The 17,817-nt window shown below is 56.5% G+C and overlaps 1 protein-coding gene across 1 annotated transcript in view; it reads left to right on the forward strand.

Annotated features, from left to right (window-relative positions):
• The window catches only part of nvl (nuclear VCP like), a 368,828-nt gene that overhangs the window by 314,239 nt on the left and 36,772 nt on the right, over window positions 1-17,817 (forward strand). The window contains exon 17 of the mRNA XM_072500597.1: window positions 15,821-15,927. Within this exon, the coding sequence (XP_072356698.1) occupies window positions 15,821-15,927 (107 nt within the window). The remainder of the gene's footprint in view (window positions 1-15,820; window positions 15,928-17,817) is intronic.

A 17,817-nucleotide genomic window follows, 5' to 3' on the forward strand; every position in this document is an offset into this window, starting at 1 on the left:
TTGGGCAAGGCGGAGACACAGTGTGTTTGTCACTGAACGAGTAATAGAGACCCAGGGGTTAGTGTTCGAAGCCCACCGCGACCGCTGCTAACTCCAGCCCCACAGCATTGTGGATCCTGGTGCGCTCTGAAATGACCCAAAAAGCCTCTCAGTTACATCCAACCGCTACAAAGTCAAGAGAATGAAACTGGACACATCACCTGACATTAACCTCGGCAGCAAAATGACAACGGCGAACGCACCCCTGTTAACCCTCGATGGGCCAATGGCCTCCTTCTGCTCTGTAAATTCGAAGTCCTGCTTACTAACATCTGGGGGGTTGTGCCAAATTTGGGAGATCTGTCTCACAGACTAGTCGAGCAACAGCCGACACAGCCAGTCTACCCTTACCACCAAGCCAGAGGATCAACCCTGGTTCAATGAAGTGTGCAGGGAATGCCAGGAGCAACACCAGGCATACCGAAAAACGCAGTGAAACTACAACACTCGCAGCAAGTAGATGGCACGGTGGTTAGCACTGCTGCCTCACAGGGCCTGGGACCCGGGTTCGGGTCACTGTCTGTGCGGAGTCTGCACGTTCTCCCCGTGTCTGCGTGGGTTTCCTCCGGGTGCTCCTGTTTCCTCCCACAGTCCAAAGATGTGCAGGTTAGGTGGTTTGGCCATGATAAATTGCCCTTAGTGTCCAGGGATGTACAGTTAGGTGGGGTTACGGGGATTGGGCAAGGAAATGGAGCTAGATAGGCTGTGCTTTCAGAGGGTCAGTGTCGAATCGATGGGCTGAATGGCCTCCTTCTGCACTGTAGATATCTATGATTCAAGTGATCCCACAACCAACAGATCAGATCTAAGCTCTGCAGTCCTGAAAGATCCAGCCGTGACTGGTGGTGAACAATTACAATCTCACTGGAGGAGGAGGCTCAACAAATATCCCCACCCTCAATGATGGAGGAGCCCAGCTCATATGTGCAAAGGACAAGGCTGAGGCATTCGCAACAATCTTCGGCCAGAAGTGCCAAATGCACTGGATACTGCACTGTGGATCCTGACACTATCTCAGCAATAGTACTGACGATTTGTGCTCCAGAACTTGCTGCACCCCTAGCCAAGCTGTTCCAGAACAGCTACAACACTGGCATCTACCCGGCAATGTGGAAAATTGCCCAGGTGGTTCCTGTACACAAGAAACAGGACAAATCAACCGAGCCAATTACCACCCAATCAGTCTACTCTCCATCATCAGTGAAGTGATGGAAGGGGAGTCATCAACAGTGCTATCAAGCGGCACTTACTCAGCAATAACCTGCTCACGGATGCTCAGTTTGGGTTCCGCCAGGGTCACTCAGCTCCTGACCTCATTACAGCCTTGGTTCAAACATGGACAAGAGAGCTGAATGCCAGAGGTGAGGTGAGAGTGACTGCCCTCGACATCAAGGCAGCATTTGACCGAGTGTGGCATCAAGGAGCCCGAGCTAAACTGGAGCCAATGGGAATCAGGGGGAAACTCTCCACTGGTTGGATACATGCCAGGCACACAGGAGGATGGTTGTGGTGGTTGGAGGTCAATCATCTCAGCCCTGGGACTTTACATTGAGTTCCTCAGGGTAGTGTCCTCGGCCCAAACATCTTCCTCAATGACCTCCCTACCATCATAAGGTCAGAAGTGGGGATGTTTGCGGATGACTGCACAATATTCAGCACCATTCGCGACTCCTCAGATAATGAAGCCGTCCATGTAAGGCAGCAAGGTAGCACAGTGGTTAGCACAGTTGCTTCACCGCTCCAGGGTCCCAGGTTTGATTCCCCGCTGGGTCACTGTCTGTGTGGAGTCTGCACGTTCTCCCCTTGTCTGCGTGGGTTTCCTCCGGGTGCTCCGGTTTCCTCCCACAGTCCAAAGATGTGGGGGCTAGGTGGATTGGCCATGATGAATTGCCATTAGCGTTGGGTGGGGTTACTGTGTGACGGGGAGGGTGTGTTGGAATCTTGTATTTGAAACAATGTTAACTCCTGGCTGGCTCGCCAATGTTAGAATCTTTAATTTGAAGGGATCTTAACCTGCTGAACTACGGCAAGTTGGGGGGAAGCTTAGTTGATGAATCAAAGTCCTGGCGCAATATGACAAGTTGTAAGATTTGTAATATTTCTGGACTATGCCAAGTTGTTCGATTCCTTGTATTATTTGACTGTGTAAAGTTGAAGGAATTTATATTATTTCTGCTATTCGGTTACCAGTAGCACTTTGCGAATACTGGGACTCAGCAGAAACTTCAGTTAAAACTTCTCAGGTGCCAAAAAGAATTGTTTTATTTGTAGTCGCTTGATTACAATTTGAAAGTCATTTAAAAGGCAATTCGTAGACAATTCGAAGCTTTCAGAGAATTACAGACATTATCTTTCTTTGCTTAGGCAGACAGCTCGAAAGTAACTTTTAAAAGGTCAAAGTCTGGCAATGAAACATGAAGAGAGAGAGAGAGCTAATCTTCATCTAAACTCAAAGTACAAAGTAGACTAACAGACTGACAGAATCACAAACAGAAAGACAGAACCCCCCAAAAGACAACTCACAAACTAACAGAAAGACAACACAACACAAAGACACTACAGAAAGACACTGACAGAATCAAAGACAGACAACACTAAAATGGCAGGCGGAAACTTTTCAGTTATACACTTTCATATCTGTCTTAAGTCATCTAATCACACCCCGATATAATCCTAATTGGTTTGGGTTAGAATTTCATAGAATTTACAGTGCAGAAGGAGGCCACCCAGCCCATCGAGTCTGCACCGGCTCCTGGAAAGAGCACCTTACCCAAGGTCAACACCTCCACCCTATCCCCATAACCCAGTAACTCCACCCAACACTAAGGGCAATTTTGGACACTAAGGGGCAATTTTTTAGCATGGCCAATCCACCTAACCTGCACATCTTTGGATTGTGGGAGGAAACCGGAGCACCCGGAGGAAACCCACGCACACACTGGGAGGATGTGCAGACTCCGCACAGACAGTGACCCAAGCCGGAATCGAACCTGGGACCCTGGAGCTGTGAAGCAATTGTGCTATCCACAAGGCTACCGTGCTGCTCCAAACACATTTGATTTGATGACAAGCCGTCCATCTTCAATGTGCAACATTAGCTTTTCTGACTTAGCTGTTATCTACATTGTGAACAATGGTGCCTTCATGTTGCTATGGTATTCAGTCCTTGTCCTTGACAATTAGCACAATCAGTGTCAAATTGTCTTGCAACTGTGCTGTTTTAATGTCACACTGACTTTGAAAATATGCATTTGCCAGAACGGACCTCAGTAAAAGGTATAAATGGGTATTTAAAACTGGGGCTTAATATTTATGCTTAAACAGCTATCTTTTACCTATACTAGTTGTATTCAAAATACCTGGCTTCTACAGGGTGGAGGTATGGGCTTGGGTAGGGTGCTCTTTCCAAGGGCTGGTGCAGAGTCAATGGGCCGAATGGCCTCCTGCTGCACTGTAAATTCTATGAAATGCCCAAATGCAGCAAGACCTGGACAATATCCAGGCTTGGGCTGACAAGTGGCAAGTTATATTCGTGCCAAACTAGTGCCAGGCAATGACCATCTTCTATAAGAGAGGGTCTAACCACTGCCCCTTGACATTCATTGGCATTACCATCGCTGAATCCCCCACAATCAACATCCTGAGGGTTATGTTGCTCTTTTATAACCACAGTTTGTGTTTTAACCCGTATGGTGGTCAAATAATCACACAAGTATTTTAGTATAATCACAGTTTATTTATTAACCACAAGGGGCGCGATGGGGTCGGAGAATCGCCGGGGGCTGGCATGGATCCCGCCCCCACCGTGTCCCGAATTCTCCGCCACCAGAGATTCGGCAGGGGCGGGAATCGCGCTGCGCCGGTCGGCGGGCCCACCCCTGGCGATTCTCCAGCCCGCGATGGGCCGAAGTCCCGCCGCTGTCAACCCTCGCCATCCGGCGTGGATTAAACCTCCTCTTGAACGGCGGGACAAGGCGGCGCGGGCAGGCTCCGGGGTCCTGCGATCTGGCCCCGGGGATGCCCCCACGGTGGCCTGGCCCGCGATCGGGGCCCACCGATCCGCGGGCGGGCCTGTGCCGTGATGGCACTCTTTTTCTTCCGCCTTCGCCATGGTCTTCACTATGGCAGAGGCGGAAGAGACCCCCTCCCCTCTGCATGCGCGGGGATGCCGTGAGTGGCCGCTGATGCTCCCACGCATGCGTCGCCCAGCGAAGACCTTTCGGCGCCGGCTGGTGTGGCGCCAAAGGCCTGTCCCGCCAGCCGGCGGAGCGGAAGCCACTCCGGCGCGGGCCTAGCCCCTCAAGGTGAGGGCTTGACCCCTAAAGGTGCGGAGAACCCGCACCTTTGGGGCGGCCCGACGCCGGAGTGATCCACGCCATTTTTGGCGGCGGGTAGCGGACATCGCGCCAGTTTGCGGAGAATCCCGCCCCAGGTTATTTACTTAAGTAATCACACATTCATGCACATTGTTTTAAAAAAAATATTTTTATTAGGGTATTTGCAAGTTTTTATAATAATAACAGTGACATAAACATGGTACAATAAACATTTCCACCCCCATCCCAATCTTCACACACCCCAACAATAAAACAACAAACCGCCCTCCCCTTGGAATACTGCATCTGCTGACATTTTAATTTTCCCTGAGAAAGTCGCCGAACGGCTGCCCCCTCCGGGTGAACCCTAATATTGATCCTCTTAAGGCAAACATTATTTTCTCGAGACTGAGAAACCCAGCCATGTCACTAACCCAGGTCTCAACACTCGGGGGCTTCGAGTCCCTCCATCCAAGTAAGATCTGTCTCCAGGCTACCAGGGAGGCAAAGGCCAAGATGTCGGCCTCTTTCGTCCCTGAATTCCCGGATCCTCCAACACTCCAAAGATCGCTACCTCCGGACTCGGCACCACCCATGTTTTTAGCACCGTGGACATTGCCTTAGCAAAACCTGCCAAAACCCTCTAAGCTTCGGGCATGCCCAAAACATGTGGACATGATTTGCTGGGCTTCCCGCGTACCTCGCACACCTGTCCTCCACCCCGAAGAACTTACTCATCCTAGCTGCTGTCATGTGTGCCCGGTGGACTACCTTAAATTGTATCAGGCTAAGCCTGGCGCATGATGAGGATGTATTAACCCTGCTTAGGGCATCCGCCCATAGCCCCGCCTCTATCTCTCCTCCTAGCTCATCCTCCCACTTGCCCTTAAGCTCCTCCACCGGAGTTTTCTCCGATTCCAAAAGTTCCTGGTGTTCAAGCACATTGGACTATAACTAATGCACTTAAAGGATCTTAACTTTACTTTCAGACGACAGGCCATAGAGTAGACATGGCCTTATCTATTTCTTAACCTCTGGCAGGGCTGGAGTTCTCGTAGGTAGTCGGTGTTCTGTTTCGTCCTTCGATGGATGTTGTGGGCCTTGAACTTGGCTGCTGTTGATGGCTGTGCTGCAGTCGATGATCAGTCGGAAGAGACCATTCGAAAAATCAGAGAATGATGGCTCCACGGGCCTTCTAACCTGCTTGAGTTTCCCTTGCCCCTTTTGTGGGCGGTTTCTAGGCCACTCAATCAGTTGGTCAGGGCTCCACCATCTGATTGGTCACATCCAATCAGGGGCTGCCACATCACTTTTGGGTTGGGCACTCAGTGGCCAATCCTGGGAGGGCTCTGAACAAGGGCTGGTGCCGTTCCGTCTGGGAGATGATGTGATGGATCTGATTGTCCTATTGTTCCTTTAATTGCCTTTAATGGCCTTTCACAGTGATTAGCACTGTTGCTTCACAGCTCCAGGGTCCCAGGTTCGATTCCCAGCTTGGGTCACTGTCTGTGCGGAGTCTGCACGTTCTCCCCGTGTGCGTGGGTTTCCTCCGGGTGCTCGGTTTCCTCCCACAGACCAATGATGTGCAGGTTAGGTGGATTGGCCATGATAAATTGCCCTTAGTGTCCAAAAAGGTTAGGTGGGGTTACGGTGATAGGGTGGAGGTGTGGGCTTGGGTAGGGTGCTCTTTCCGAGAGCCGGTGCAGACTCGATGGGCCGAATGGCCTCCTGCTGCACTGTAAATTCTATGATTCTTATAGAGCTGTATAAAATAATGAGGAACATGGATAAGGGAGATAGTCGACATCTTTTCCCAAAGGTCGAGGAGTCTAGAACTAGAGGGCATAGGTTTAAGGGGAGAGATACAAAAGAGACCAGAGGGGAAATACTTTCACACAGAGGGTGGTGAGCATCTGGAACGGGCTGCCAGAGGCAGTTAGACAGTTCCATGGGCAGGGTGGGTATGGACAGCTGTGGGCCAAATGCGGGCATGTGGGACTGGCTCAGTGGTAGAAAGTGGGCGGCGTGGACCAGCTGGGTGGATGGGCTGTTTCTATGCTGGAAACATCTATGACACCCACTCACCACACTGACTGGGAAACATATCGCCCTTCCTTCACTGTTGTTGGGTCAAAATCCTGGAACTCCCTCCCCTACAGCACTCAGTTTAAGGAGCGGTCACTGGGACAGACCCGGTTTAAGGAGCGGTCACTGGGACAGACCCCGGTTTAAGGAGCGGTCACTGGGACAGACCCCGGTTTAAGGAGCGGTCACTGGGACAGACCCGGTTTAAGGAGCGGTCACTGGGACAGACCCCGGTTTAAGGAGCGGTCACTGGGACAGACCCCGGTTTAAGGAGCGGTCACTGGGACAGGCCCCGGTTTAAGGAGCGGTCACTGGGACAGACCCCGGTTTAAGGAGCGGTCACTGGGACAGACCCCGGTTTAAGGAGCGGTCACTGGGACAGACCCCGGTTTAAGGAGCGGTCACTGGGACAGACCCCGGTTTAAGGAGCGGTCCCTGGGACAGACCCCGGTTTAAGGAGTGGTCACTGGGACAGACCCCGGTTTAAGGAGCGGTCACTGGGACAGACCCCGGTTTAAGGAGCGGTCACTGGGACAGACCCCGGTTTAAGAGCGGTCACTGGGGCAGACCCCGGTTTAAGGAGCGGTCACTGGGACAGACCCCGGTTTAAGGAGCGGTCACTGGGACACGCCCCGGTTTAAGGAGCGGTCACTGGGACAGACCCCGGTTTAAGGAGCAGTCACTGGGACAGACCCCGGTTTAAGGAGCGGTCACTGGGACAGACCCCGGTTTAAGGAGTGGTCACTGGGACAGAGCCCGGTTTAAGGAGCAGTCACTGGGACAGGCCCCGGTTTAAGGAGCGGTCACTGGGACAGACCCCGGTTTAAGGAGCGGTCACTGGGACAGACCCCGGTTTAAGGAGCGGTCACTGCGACAGACCCGGTTTAAGGAGCGGTCACTGCGACAGACCCCGGTTTAAGGAGCGGTCACTGGGACAGACCCCGGTTTAAGGAGCGGTCACTGGGACAGACCCCGGTTTATGGAGCAGTCACTGGGACAGGCCCCGGTTTAAGGAGCGGTCACTGGGACAGACCCCGGTTTAAGGAGCGGTCACTGGGACAGACCCCGGTTTAAGGAGCGGTCACTGGGACAGACCCCGGTTTAAGGAGCGGTCACTGGGACAGACCCCGGTTTAAGGAGCGGTCACTGGGACAGACCCTGGTTTAAGGAGCGGTCACTGGGACAGACCCCGGTTTAAGGAGCGGTCACTGGGACACGCCCCGGTTTAAGGAGCGGTCACTGGGACAGACCCCGGTTTAAGGAGCGGTCACTGGGACAGACCCCGGTTTAAGGAGTGGCCACTGGGACAGAGCCCGGTTTAAGGAGCGGTCACTGGGACAGGCCCCGGTTTAAGGAGCGGTCACTGGGACAGACCCCGGTTTAAGGAGCGGTCACTGGGACAGACCCGGTTTAAGGAGCGGTCACTGGGACAGACCCCGGTTTAAGGAGCGGTCACTGGGACAGACCCCGGTTTAAGGAGCGGTCACTGGGACAGACCCCGGTTTAAGGAGCGGTCACTGGGACAGACCCCGGTTTAAGGAGCGGTCACTGGGACAGACCCCGGTTTAAGGAGCGGTCACTGGGACAGACCCCGGTTTAAGGAGCGGTCACTGGGACAGACCCCGGTATAAGGAGCGGTCACTGGGACACGCCCCGGTTTAAGGAGCGGTCACTGGGACAGACCCCGGTTTAAGGAGCGGTCACTGGGACAGACCCCGGTTTAAGGAGCGGTCACTGGGACAGACCCCGGTTTAAGGAGCGGTCACTGGGACAGACCCCGGTTTAAGGAGCGGTCACTGGGACAGGCCCCGGTTTAAGGAGCGGTCACTGGGACAGACCCCGGTTTAAGGAGCGGTCACTGGGACAGACCCCGGTTTAAGGAGCGGTCACTGGGACAGACCCGGTTTAAGGAGCGGTCACTGGGACACGCCCCGGTTTAAGGAGCGGTCACGGGGACAGACCCGGTTTAAGGAGCGGTCACTGGGACAGACCCGGTTTAAGGAGCGGTCACTGGGACAGACCCCGGTTTAAGGAGCGGTCACGGGGACAGACCCGGTTTAAGGAGCGGTCACTGGGACACGCCCCGGTTTATGGTCGGTCACTGGGACAGACCCCGGTTTAAGGAGCGGTCACTGGGACAGACCCCGGTTTAAGGAGCGGTCATTGGGACAGACCCCGGTTTATGGAGCGGTCACTGGGACAGACCCCGGTTTAAGGAGCAGTCACTGGGACAGACCCCGGTTTAAGGAGCGGTCACTGGGACAGACCCCGGTTTATGGAGCGGTCACTGGGACAGGCCCCGGTTTAAGGAGCGGTCACTGGGACAGACCCCGGTTTAAGGAGCGGTCACTGGGACAGACCCCGGTTTAAGGAGCGGTCACTGGGACAGACCCCGGTTTAAGGAGCGGTCACTGGGACAGACCCCGGTTTAAGGAGCGGTCACTGGGACAGACCCCGGTTTAAGAGCGGTCACTGGGGCAGACCCCGGTTTAAGGAGCGGTCACTGGGACAGACCCCGGTTTAAGGAGCGGTCACTGGGACACGCCCCGGTTTAAGGAGCGGTCACTGGGACAGACCCCGGTTTAAGGAGCGGTCACTGGGACAGAGCCCGGTTTAAGGAGCGGTCACTGGGACAGACCCCGGTTTAAGGAGCGGTCACTGGGACAGACCCGGTTTAAGGAGCGGTCACTGGGACACGCCCCGGTTTAAGGAGCGGTCACTGGGACACGCCCTGGTTTAAGGAGCGGTCACTGGGACAGACCCGGTTTAAGGAGCGGTCACTGGGACAGACCCCGGTTTATGGAGCGGTCACTGGGACAGGCCCCGGTTTAAGGAGCGGTCACTGGGACAGACCCCGGTATAAGGAGCGGTCACTGGGACACGCCCCGGTTTAAGGAGCGGTCACTGGGACAGACCCCGGTTTAAGGAGCGGTCACTGGGACAGACCCCGGTTTAAGGAGCGGTCACTGGGACAGACCCCGGTTTAAGGAGCGGTCACTGGGACAGAGCCCGGTTTAAGGAGCGGTCACTGGGACAGACCCCGGTTTAAGGAGCGGTCACTGGGACAGACCCGGTTTAAGGAGCGGTCACTGGGACAGACCCCGGTTTAAGGAGCAGTCACTGGGACACGCCCCGGTTTAAGGAGCTGTCACTGGGACACGCCCCGGTTTAAGGAGCGGTCACTGGGACAGACCCGGTTTAAGGGGCGGTCACTGGGACAGACCCCGGTTTAAGGAGCGGTCACTGGGACAGACCTCGGTTTAAGGAGCGGTCACTGGGACAGACCCGGTTTAAGGAGCGGTCACTGGGACAGACCCCGGTTTAAGGAACGGTCACTGGGACAGACCCCGGTTTAAGGAGCGGTCACTGGGACAGACCCCGGTTTAAGGAGCGGTCACTGGGACAGGCCCCGGTTTAAGGAGCGGTCACTGGGACAGACCCCGGTTTAAGGAGCGGTCACTGGGACAGACCCCGGTTTAAGGAGCGGTCACTGGGACAGACCCCGGTTTAAGGAGCGGTCACTGGGACAGGCCCCGGTTTAAGGAACGGTCACTGGGACAGGCCCCGGTTTAAGGAGCGGTCACTGGGACAGACCCCGGTTTAAGGAGCGGTCACTGGGACAGACCCCGGTTTAAGGAGTGGTCACTGGGACAGACCTCGGTTTAAGAGCGGTCACTGGGGCAGACCCCGGTTTAAGGAGCGGTCACTGGGACAGACCTCGGTTTAAGGAGCGGTCACTGGGACACGCCCCGGTTTAAGGAGCGGTCACTGGGACAGACCCCGGTTTAAGGAGCAGTCATTGGGACAGACCCCGGTTTAAGGAGCGGTCACTTGGACAGACCCCGGTTTAAGGAGCGGTCACTGGGACAGAGCCCGGTTTAAGGAGCGGTCACTGGGACAGGCCCCGGTTTAGGGAGCAGTCACTGGGACAGACCCCGGTTTAAGGAGCGGTCACGGGGACAGACCCGGTTTAAGGAGCGGTCACTGGGACAGACCCCGGTTTAAGGAGCGGTCACTGGGACAGACCCGGTTTAAGGAGCGGTCACTGGGACAGACCCGATTTAAGGAGCGGTCACTGGGACAGACCCCGGTTTAAGGAGCGGTCACTGCGACACGCCCCGGTTTAAGGAGCGGTCACTGGGACAGACCCCGGTTTAAGGAGCGGTCACTGGGACAGACCCCGGTTTAAGGAGCGGTCACTGGGACAGACCCCGGTTTAAGGAGCGGTCACTGGGACAGAGCCCGGTTTAAGGAGCGGTCACTGGGACAGACCCCGGTTTAAGGAGCGGTCACTGGGACAGACCCCGGTTTAAGGAGCGGTCACTGCGACAGACCCCGGTTTAAGGAGCGGTCACTGGGACAGACCCCGGTTTAAGGAGCGGTCACTGAGACAGGCCCCGGTTTAAGGAGCGGTCATGGGGACAGACCCCGGTTTATGGAGCGGTCACTGGGACAGACCCGGTTTAAGGAGCAGTCACTGGGACAGACCCCGGTTTAAGGAGCGGTCACTGGGACAGACCCCGGTTTAAGGAGCGGTCACTGGGACAGACCCCGGTTTAAGGAGCGGTCACTGGGACAGACCCCGGTTTAAGGAGCGGTCACTGGGACAGACCCCGGTTTAAGGAGCGGTCACTGGGACAGACCCCGATTTATGGTCGGTCACTGGGACAGACCCCGGTTTAAGGAGCGGTCACTGGGACAGACCCCGGTTTAAGGAGCGGTCACTGGGACAGACCCCGGTTTAAGGAGCGGTCACTGCGACAGACCCCGGTTTAAGGAGCGGTCACTGGGACCGACCCCGGTTTAAGGAGCGGTCACTGGGACAGACCCCGGTTTAAGGAGCGGTCACTGCGACACGCCCCGGTTTAAGGAGCGGTCACTGGGACAGACCCCGGTTTAAGGAGCGGTCACTGGGACAGACCCCGGTTTAAGGAGCGGTCACTGGGACAGATCCCGGTTTAAGGAGCAGTCACTGGGACAGACCCCGGTTTAAGGACCGGTCACTGGGACACGCCCCGGTTTATGGTCGGTCACTGGGACAGACCCCGGTTTAAGGAGCGGTCACTGGGACAGACCCCGGTTTAAGGAGCGGTCATTGGGACAGACCCCGGTTTATGGAGCGGTCACTGGGACAGACCCCGGTTTAAGGAGCAGTCACTGGGACAGACCCCGGTTTAAGGAGCGGTCACTGGGACAGACCCCGGTTTATGGAGCGGTCACTTGGACAGGCCCCGGTTTAAGGAGCGGTCACTGGGACAGACCCCGGTTTAAGGAGCGGTCACTGGGACAGACCCCGGTTTAAGGAGCGGTCACTGGGACAGACCCCGGTTTAAGGAGCGGTCACTGGGACAGACCCCGGTTTAAGGAGCGGTCACTGGGACAGACCCCGGTTTAAGAGCGGTCACTGGGGCAGACCCCGGTTTAAGGAGCGGTCACTGGGACAGACCCCGGTTTAAGGAGCGGTCACTGGGACACGCCCCGGTTTAAGGAGCGGTCACTGGGACAGACCCCGGTTTAAGGAGCAGTCACTGGGACAGACCCCGGTTTAAGGAGCGGTCACTGGGACAGACCCCGGTTTAAGGAGCGGTCACTGGGACAGAGCCCGGTTTAAGGAGCGGTCACTGGGACAGGCCCCGGTTTAAGGAGCGGTCACTGGGACAGGCCCCGGTTTAAGGAGCGGTCACTGGGACAGACCCCGGTTTATGGAGCGGTCACTGGGACAGGCCCCGGTTTAAGGAGCGGTCACTGGGACAGACCCCGGTATAAGGAGCGGTCACTGGGACACGCCCCGGTTTAAGGAGCGGTCACTGGGACAGACCCCGGTTTAAGGAGCAGTCACTGGGACAGACCCCGGTTTAAGGAGCGGTCACTGGGACAGACCCCGGTTTAAGGAGCGGTCACTGGGACAGACCCCGGTTTAAGGAGCGGTCACTGGGACAGACCCCGGTTTAAGGAGCGGTCACTGGGACAGACCCCGGTTTAAGGAGCGGTCACTGGGACAGACCCCGGTTTAAGGAGCGGTCACTGGGACAGACCCCGGTTTAGGGAGCAGTCACTGGGACAGACCCCGGTTTAAGGAGCGGTCACGGGGACAGACCCGGTTTAAGGAGCGGTCACTGGGACAGACCCCGGTTTAAGGAGCGGTCACTGGGACAGACCCGGTTTAAGGAGCGGTCACTGGGACAGACCCGATTTAAGGAGCGGTCACTGGGACAGACCCCGGTTTAAGGAGCGGTCACGGGGACAGACCCGGTTTAAGGAGCGGTCACTGGGACAGACCCCGGTTTAAGGAGCGGTCACTGGGACAGAGCCCGGTTTAAGGAGCGGTCACTGGGACAGACCCCGGTTTAAGGAGCGGTCACTGGGACAGACCCCGGTTTAAGGAGCGGTCACTGGGACAGGCCCCGGTTTAAGGAGCGGTCACTGGGACAGAGCCCGGTTTAAGGAGCGGTCACTGCGACAGACCCCGGTTTAAGGAGCGGTCACTGCGACAGACCCCGGTTTAAGGAGCGGTCACGGGGACAGACCCGGTTTAAGGAGCGGTCACTGGGACAGACCCCGGTTTAAGGAGCGGTCACTGGGACAGACCCGGTTTAAGGAGCGGTCACGGGGACAGACCCGATTTAAGGAGCGGTCACTGGGACAGACCCCGGTTTAAGGAGCGGTCACTGGGACACGCCCCGGTTTAAGGAGCGGTCACTGGGACACGCCCCGGTTTAAGGAGCGGTCACTGGGACAGACCCGGTTTAAGGGGCGGTCACTGGGACAGACCCCGGTTTAAGGAGCGGTCACTGGGACAGACCTCGGTTTAAGGAGCGGTCACTGGGACAGACCCGGTTTAAGGAGCGGTCACTGGGACAGACCCCGGTTTAAGGAACGGTCACTGGGACAGACCCCGGTTTAAGGAGCGGTCACTGGGACAGACCCCGGTTTAAGGAGCGGTCACTGGGACAGACCCCGGTTTAAGGAGCGGTCACTGGGACAGACCCCGGTTTAAGGAGCGGTCACTGGGACAGACCCCGGTTTAAGGAGCGGTCACTGGGACAGGCCCCGGTTTAAGGAACGGTCACTGGGACAGGCCCCGGTTTAAGGAGCGGTCACTGGGACAGACCCCGGTTTAAGGAGCGGTCACTGGGACAGACCCCGGTTTAAGGAGTGGTCACTGGGACAGACCCCGGTTTAAGGAGCGGTCACTGGGACAGACCCCGGTTTAAGGAGCGGTCACTGGGACAGACCCCGGTTTAAGAGCGGTCACTGGGGCAGACCCCGGTTTAAGGAGCGGTCACTGGGACAGACCTCGGTTTAAGGAGCGGTCACTGGGACACGCCCCGGTTTAAGGAGCGGTCACTGGGACAGACCCCGGTTTAAGGAGCAGTCACTGGGACAGACCCCGGTTTAAGGAGCGGTCACTTGGACAGACCCCGGTTTAAGGAGCGGTCACTGGGACAGAGCCCGGTTTAAGGAGCGGTCACTGGGACAGGCCCCGGTTTAAGGAGCGGTCACTGGGACAGACCCCGGTTTAAGGAGCGGTCACTGGGACAGACCCCGGTTTAAGGAGCGGTCACTGCGACACGCCCCGGTTTAAGGAGCGGTCACTGGGACAGACCCCGGTTTAAGGAGCGGTCACTGGGACAGACCCCGGTTTAAGGAGCGGTCACTGGGACAGACCCCGGTTTAAGGAGCGTTCACTGGGACAGAGCCCGGTTTAAGGAGCGGTCACTGGGACAGACCCCGGTTTAAGGAGCGGTCACTGGGACAGACCCCGGTTTAAGGAGCGGTCACTGCGACAGACCCCGGTTTAAGGAGCGGTCACTGGGACAGACCCCGGTTTATGGTCGGTCACGGAGACAGGCCCCGGTTTAAGGAGCGGTCACTGGGACAGACCCCGGTTTATGGTCGGTCACGGAGACAGGCCCCGGTTTAAGGAGCGGTCACTGGGACAGACCCCGGTTTATGGAGCGGTCACTGGGACAGACCCGGTTTAAGGAGCAGTCACTGGGACAGACCCCGGTTTAAGGAGCGGTCACTGGGACAGACCCCGGTTTAAGGAGCGGTCACTGGGACAGGCCCCGGTTTAAGGAGCGGTCACTGGGACAGACCCCGGTTTAAGGAGCGGTCACTGGGACAGACCCCGGTTTAAGGAGCGGTCACTGGGACAGACCCCGATTTATGGTCGGTCACTGGGTCAGACCCCGGTTTAAGGAGCGGTCACTGGGACAGACCCCGGTTTAAGGAGCGGTCACTGGGACAGACCCCGGTTTAAGGAGCGGTCACTGCGACAGACCCCGGTTTAAGGAGCGGTCACTGGGACCGACCCCGGTTTAAGGAGCGGTCACTGGGACAGACCCCGGTTTAAGGAGCGGTCACTGCGACAGACTTCGGTTTAAGGAGCGGTCACTGGGACAGGCCCCGGTTTAAGGAGCGGTCACTGCGACACGCCCCGGTTTAAGGAGCGGTCACTGGGACAGACCCCGGTTTAAGGAGCGGTCACTGGGACAGACCCCGGTTTAAGGAGCGGTCACTGGGACAGATCCCGGTTTAAGGAGCGGTCACTGGGACAGACCCCGGTTTAAGGAGCGGTCACTGGGACCGACCCCGTTTTAAGGAGCAGTCACTGGGACAGGCCCCGGTTTAAGGAGCGGTCACTGCGACACGCCCCGGTTTAAGGAGCGGTCACTGGGACAGACCCCGGTTTAAGGAGCAGTCACTGCGACAGACTTCGGTTTAAGGAGCGGTCACTGGGACAGGCCCCGGTTTAAGGAACGGTCACTGGGACATGCCCTTGTTTAAGGAGCGGTCACTGGGACAGACCCCGGTTTAAGGGGCGGTCACTGGGACAGACCCCGGTTTAAGGAGCGGTCACTGGGACAGACCCCGGTTTAAGGAGCGGTCACTGGGACAGACCCCGGTTTAAGGAGCAGTCACTGCGACAGACCCCGGTTTAAGGAGCGGTCACTGGGACAGACCCCGGTTTAAGGAGCGGTCACTGGGACAGACCCCGGTTTAAGGAGTGGTCACTGAGACAGACCCCGGTTTAAGGAGCGGTCACTGGGACAGACCCCGGTTTAAGGAGCAGTCACTGGGACACGCCCCGGTTTATGGTCGGTCACGGGGACAGACCCCGGTTTAAGGAGCGGTCACGGGGACAGACCCGGCTTAAGGAGCAGTCACTGGGACAGACCCCGGTTTAAGGAGCGGTCACTGGGACAGACCCCGGTTTAAGGAGCGGTCACTGGTACAGACCCCGGTTTATGGTCGGTCACGGGGACAGGCCCAGGTTTGTGGTCGGTCGCAGGGCCAGACCCCGGTTTATGGTCGGTCTCCCTTGGTTGAATGTTGGTCATGGTGATGATTTCTTATTTATTTTTGTTTTTTGTTAGATATTATTGACCCCGCGATACTGCGGCCTGGACGATTGGATAAGACTTTGTATGTTGGATTGCCGCTGGCTGCGGACAGATTCGCCATCCTCCAAACAGTAACAAAGGTAAAGGGTCCCGTAATGAGATTATTTCACTTCGACTTCCAAGGTTCTCCTTGCAGGCCACTAGCTCCATGCTGAGGGACAGTCTCCATGTTCCTCATTGAGGGACAGTCTCCATGTTCCTCACTGAGAGACAGTCTCCATGTTCCTCACTGAGAGACAGTCTCCCTGTTCCTCACTGAGAGACAGTCTCCATGTTCCTCACTGAGAGACAGTCTCCCTGTTCCTCACTGAGGGACAGTCTCCGTGTTCCTCACTGAGAGACAGTCTCCGTGTTCCTCACTGAGGGACAGTCTCCATGTTCCTCACTGAGGGACAGTCTCCATGTTCCTCACTGAGAGACAGTCTCCATGTTCCTCACTGAGAGACAGTCTCCATGTTCCTCACTGAGAGACAGTCTCCATGTTCCTCACTGAGGGACAGTCTCCGTGTTCCTCACTGAGGGACAGTCTCCGTGTTCCTCACTGAGAGACAGTCTCCGTGTTCCTCACTGAGGGACAGTCTCCGTGTTCCTCACTGAGGGACAGTCTCCATGTTCCTCACTGAGGGACAGTCTCCGTGTTCCTCACTGAGAGACAGTCTCCGTGTTCCTCACTGAGAGACAGTCTCCGTGTTCCTCACTGAGGGACAGTCTCCATGTTCCTCACTGACGGACAGTCTCCGTGTTCCTCACTGAGAGACAGTCTCCGTGTTCCTCACTGAGGGACAGTCTCCCTGTTCCTCACTGAGAGACAGTCTCCGTGTTCCTCACTGAGAGACAGCTTCGTGTTCCTCACTGAGAGACAGTCTCCGTGTTCCTCACTGAGGGACAGTCTCCGTGTTCCTCACTGACGGACAGTCTCCGTGTTCCTCACTGAGAGACAGTCTCCATGTTCCTCACTGAGAGACAGTCTCCGTGTTCCTCACTGAGAGACAGTCTCCATGTTCCTCACTGAGAGACAGTCTCCATGTTCCTCACTGAGGGACAGTCTCCGTGTTCCTCACTGAGAGACAGTCACCGTGTTCCTCACTGAGAGACAGTCTCCGTGTTCCTCACTGAGAGACAGTCTCCGTGTTCCTCACTGAGAGACAGTCTCCGTGTTCCTCACTGAGGGACAGTCTCCGTGTTCCTCACTGAGGGACAGTCTCCGTGTTCCTCACTGAGAGACAGTCTCCGTGTTCCTCACTGAGAGACAGTCTCCGTGTTCCTCACTGAGGGACAGTCTCCATGTTCCTCACTGACGGACAGTCTCCGTGTTCCTCACTGAGAGACAGTCTCCGTGTTCCTCACTGAGGGACAGTCTCCCTGTTCCTCACTGAGAGACAGTCTCCGTGTTCCTCACTGAGAGACAGCTTCGTGTTCCTCACTGAGAGACAGTCTCCGTGTTCCTCACTGAGGGACAGTCTCCGTGTTCCTCACTGACGGACAGTCTCCGTGTTCCTCACTGAGAGACAGTCTCCATGTTCCTCACTGAGAGACAGTCTCCGTGTTCCTCACTGAGAGACAGTCTCCATGTTCCTCACTGAGAGACAGTCTCCATGTTCCTCACTGAGGGACAGTCTCCGTGTTCCTCACTGAGAGACAGTCACCGTGTTCCTCACTGAGAGACAGTCTCCGTGTTCCTCACTGAGAGACAGTCTCCGTGTTCCTCACTGAGAGACAGTCTCCGTGTTCCTCACTGAGGGACAGTCTCCGTGTTCCTCACTGAGGGACAGTCTCCGTGTTCCTCACTGAGAGACAGTCACCGTGTTCCTCACTGAGAGACAGTCTCCGTGTTCCTCACTGAGGGACAGTCTCCGTGTTCCTCACTGAGGGACAGTCTCCGTGTTCCTCACTGAGAGACAGTCTCCATGTTCCTCACTGAGGGACAGTCTCCGTGTTCCTCACTGAGAGACAGTCTCCATGTTCCTCAC

The sequence above is a fragment of the Scyliorhinus torazame genome, chromosome 4 (genome assembly GCF_047496885.1).
Source record: "Scyliorhinus torazame isolate Kashiwa2021f chromosome 4, sScyTor2.1, whole genome shotgun sequence".
Taxonomy (NCBI): Eukaryota; Metazoa; Chordata; class Chondrichthyes; order Carcharhiniformes; family Scyliorhinidae; genus Scyliorhinus; species Scyliorhinus torazame.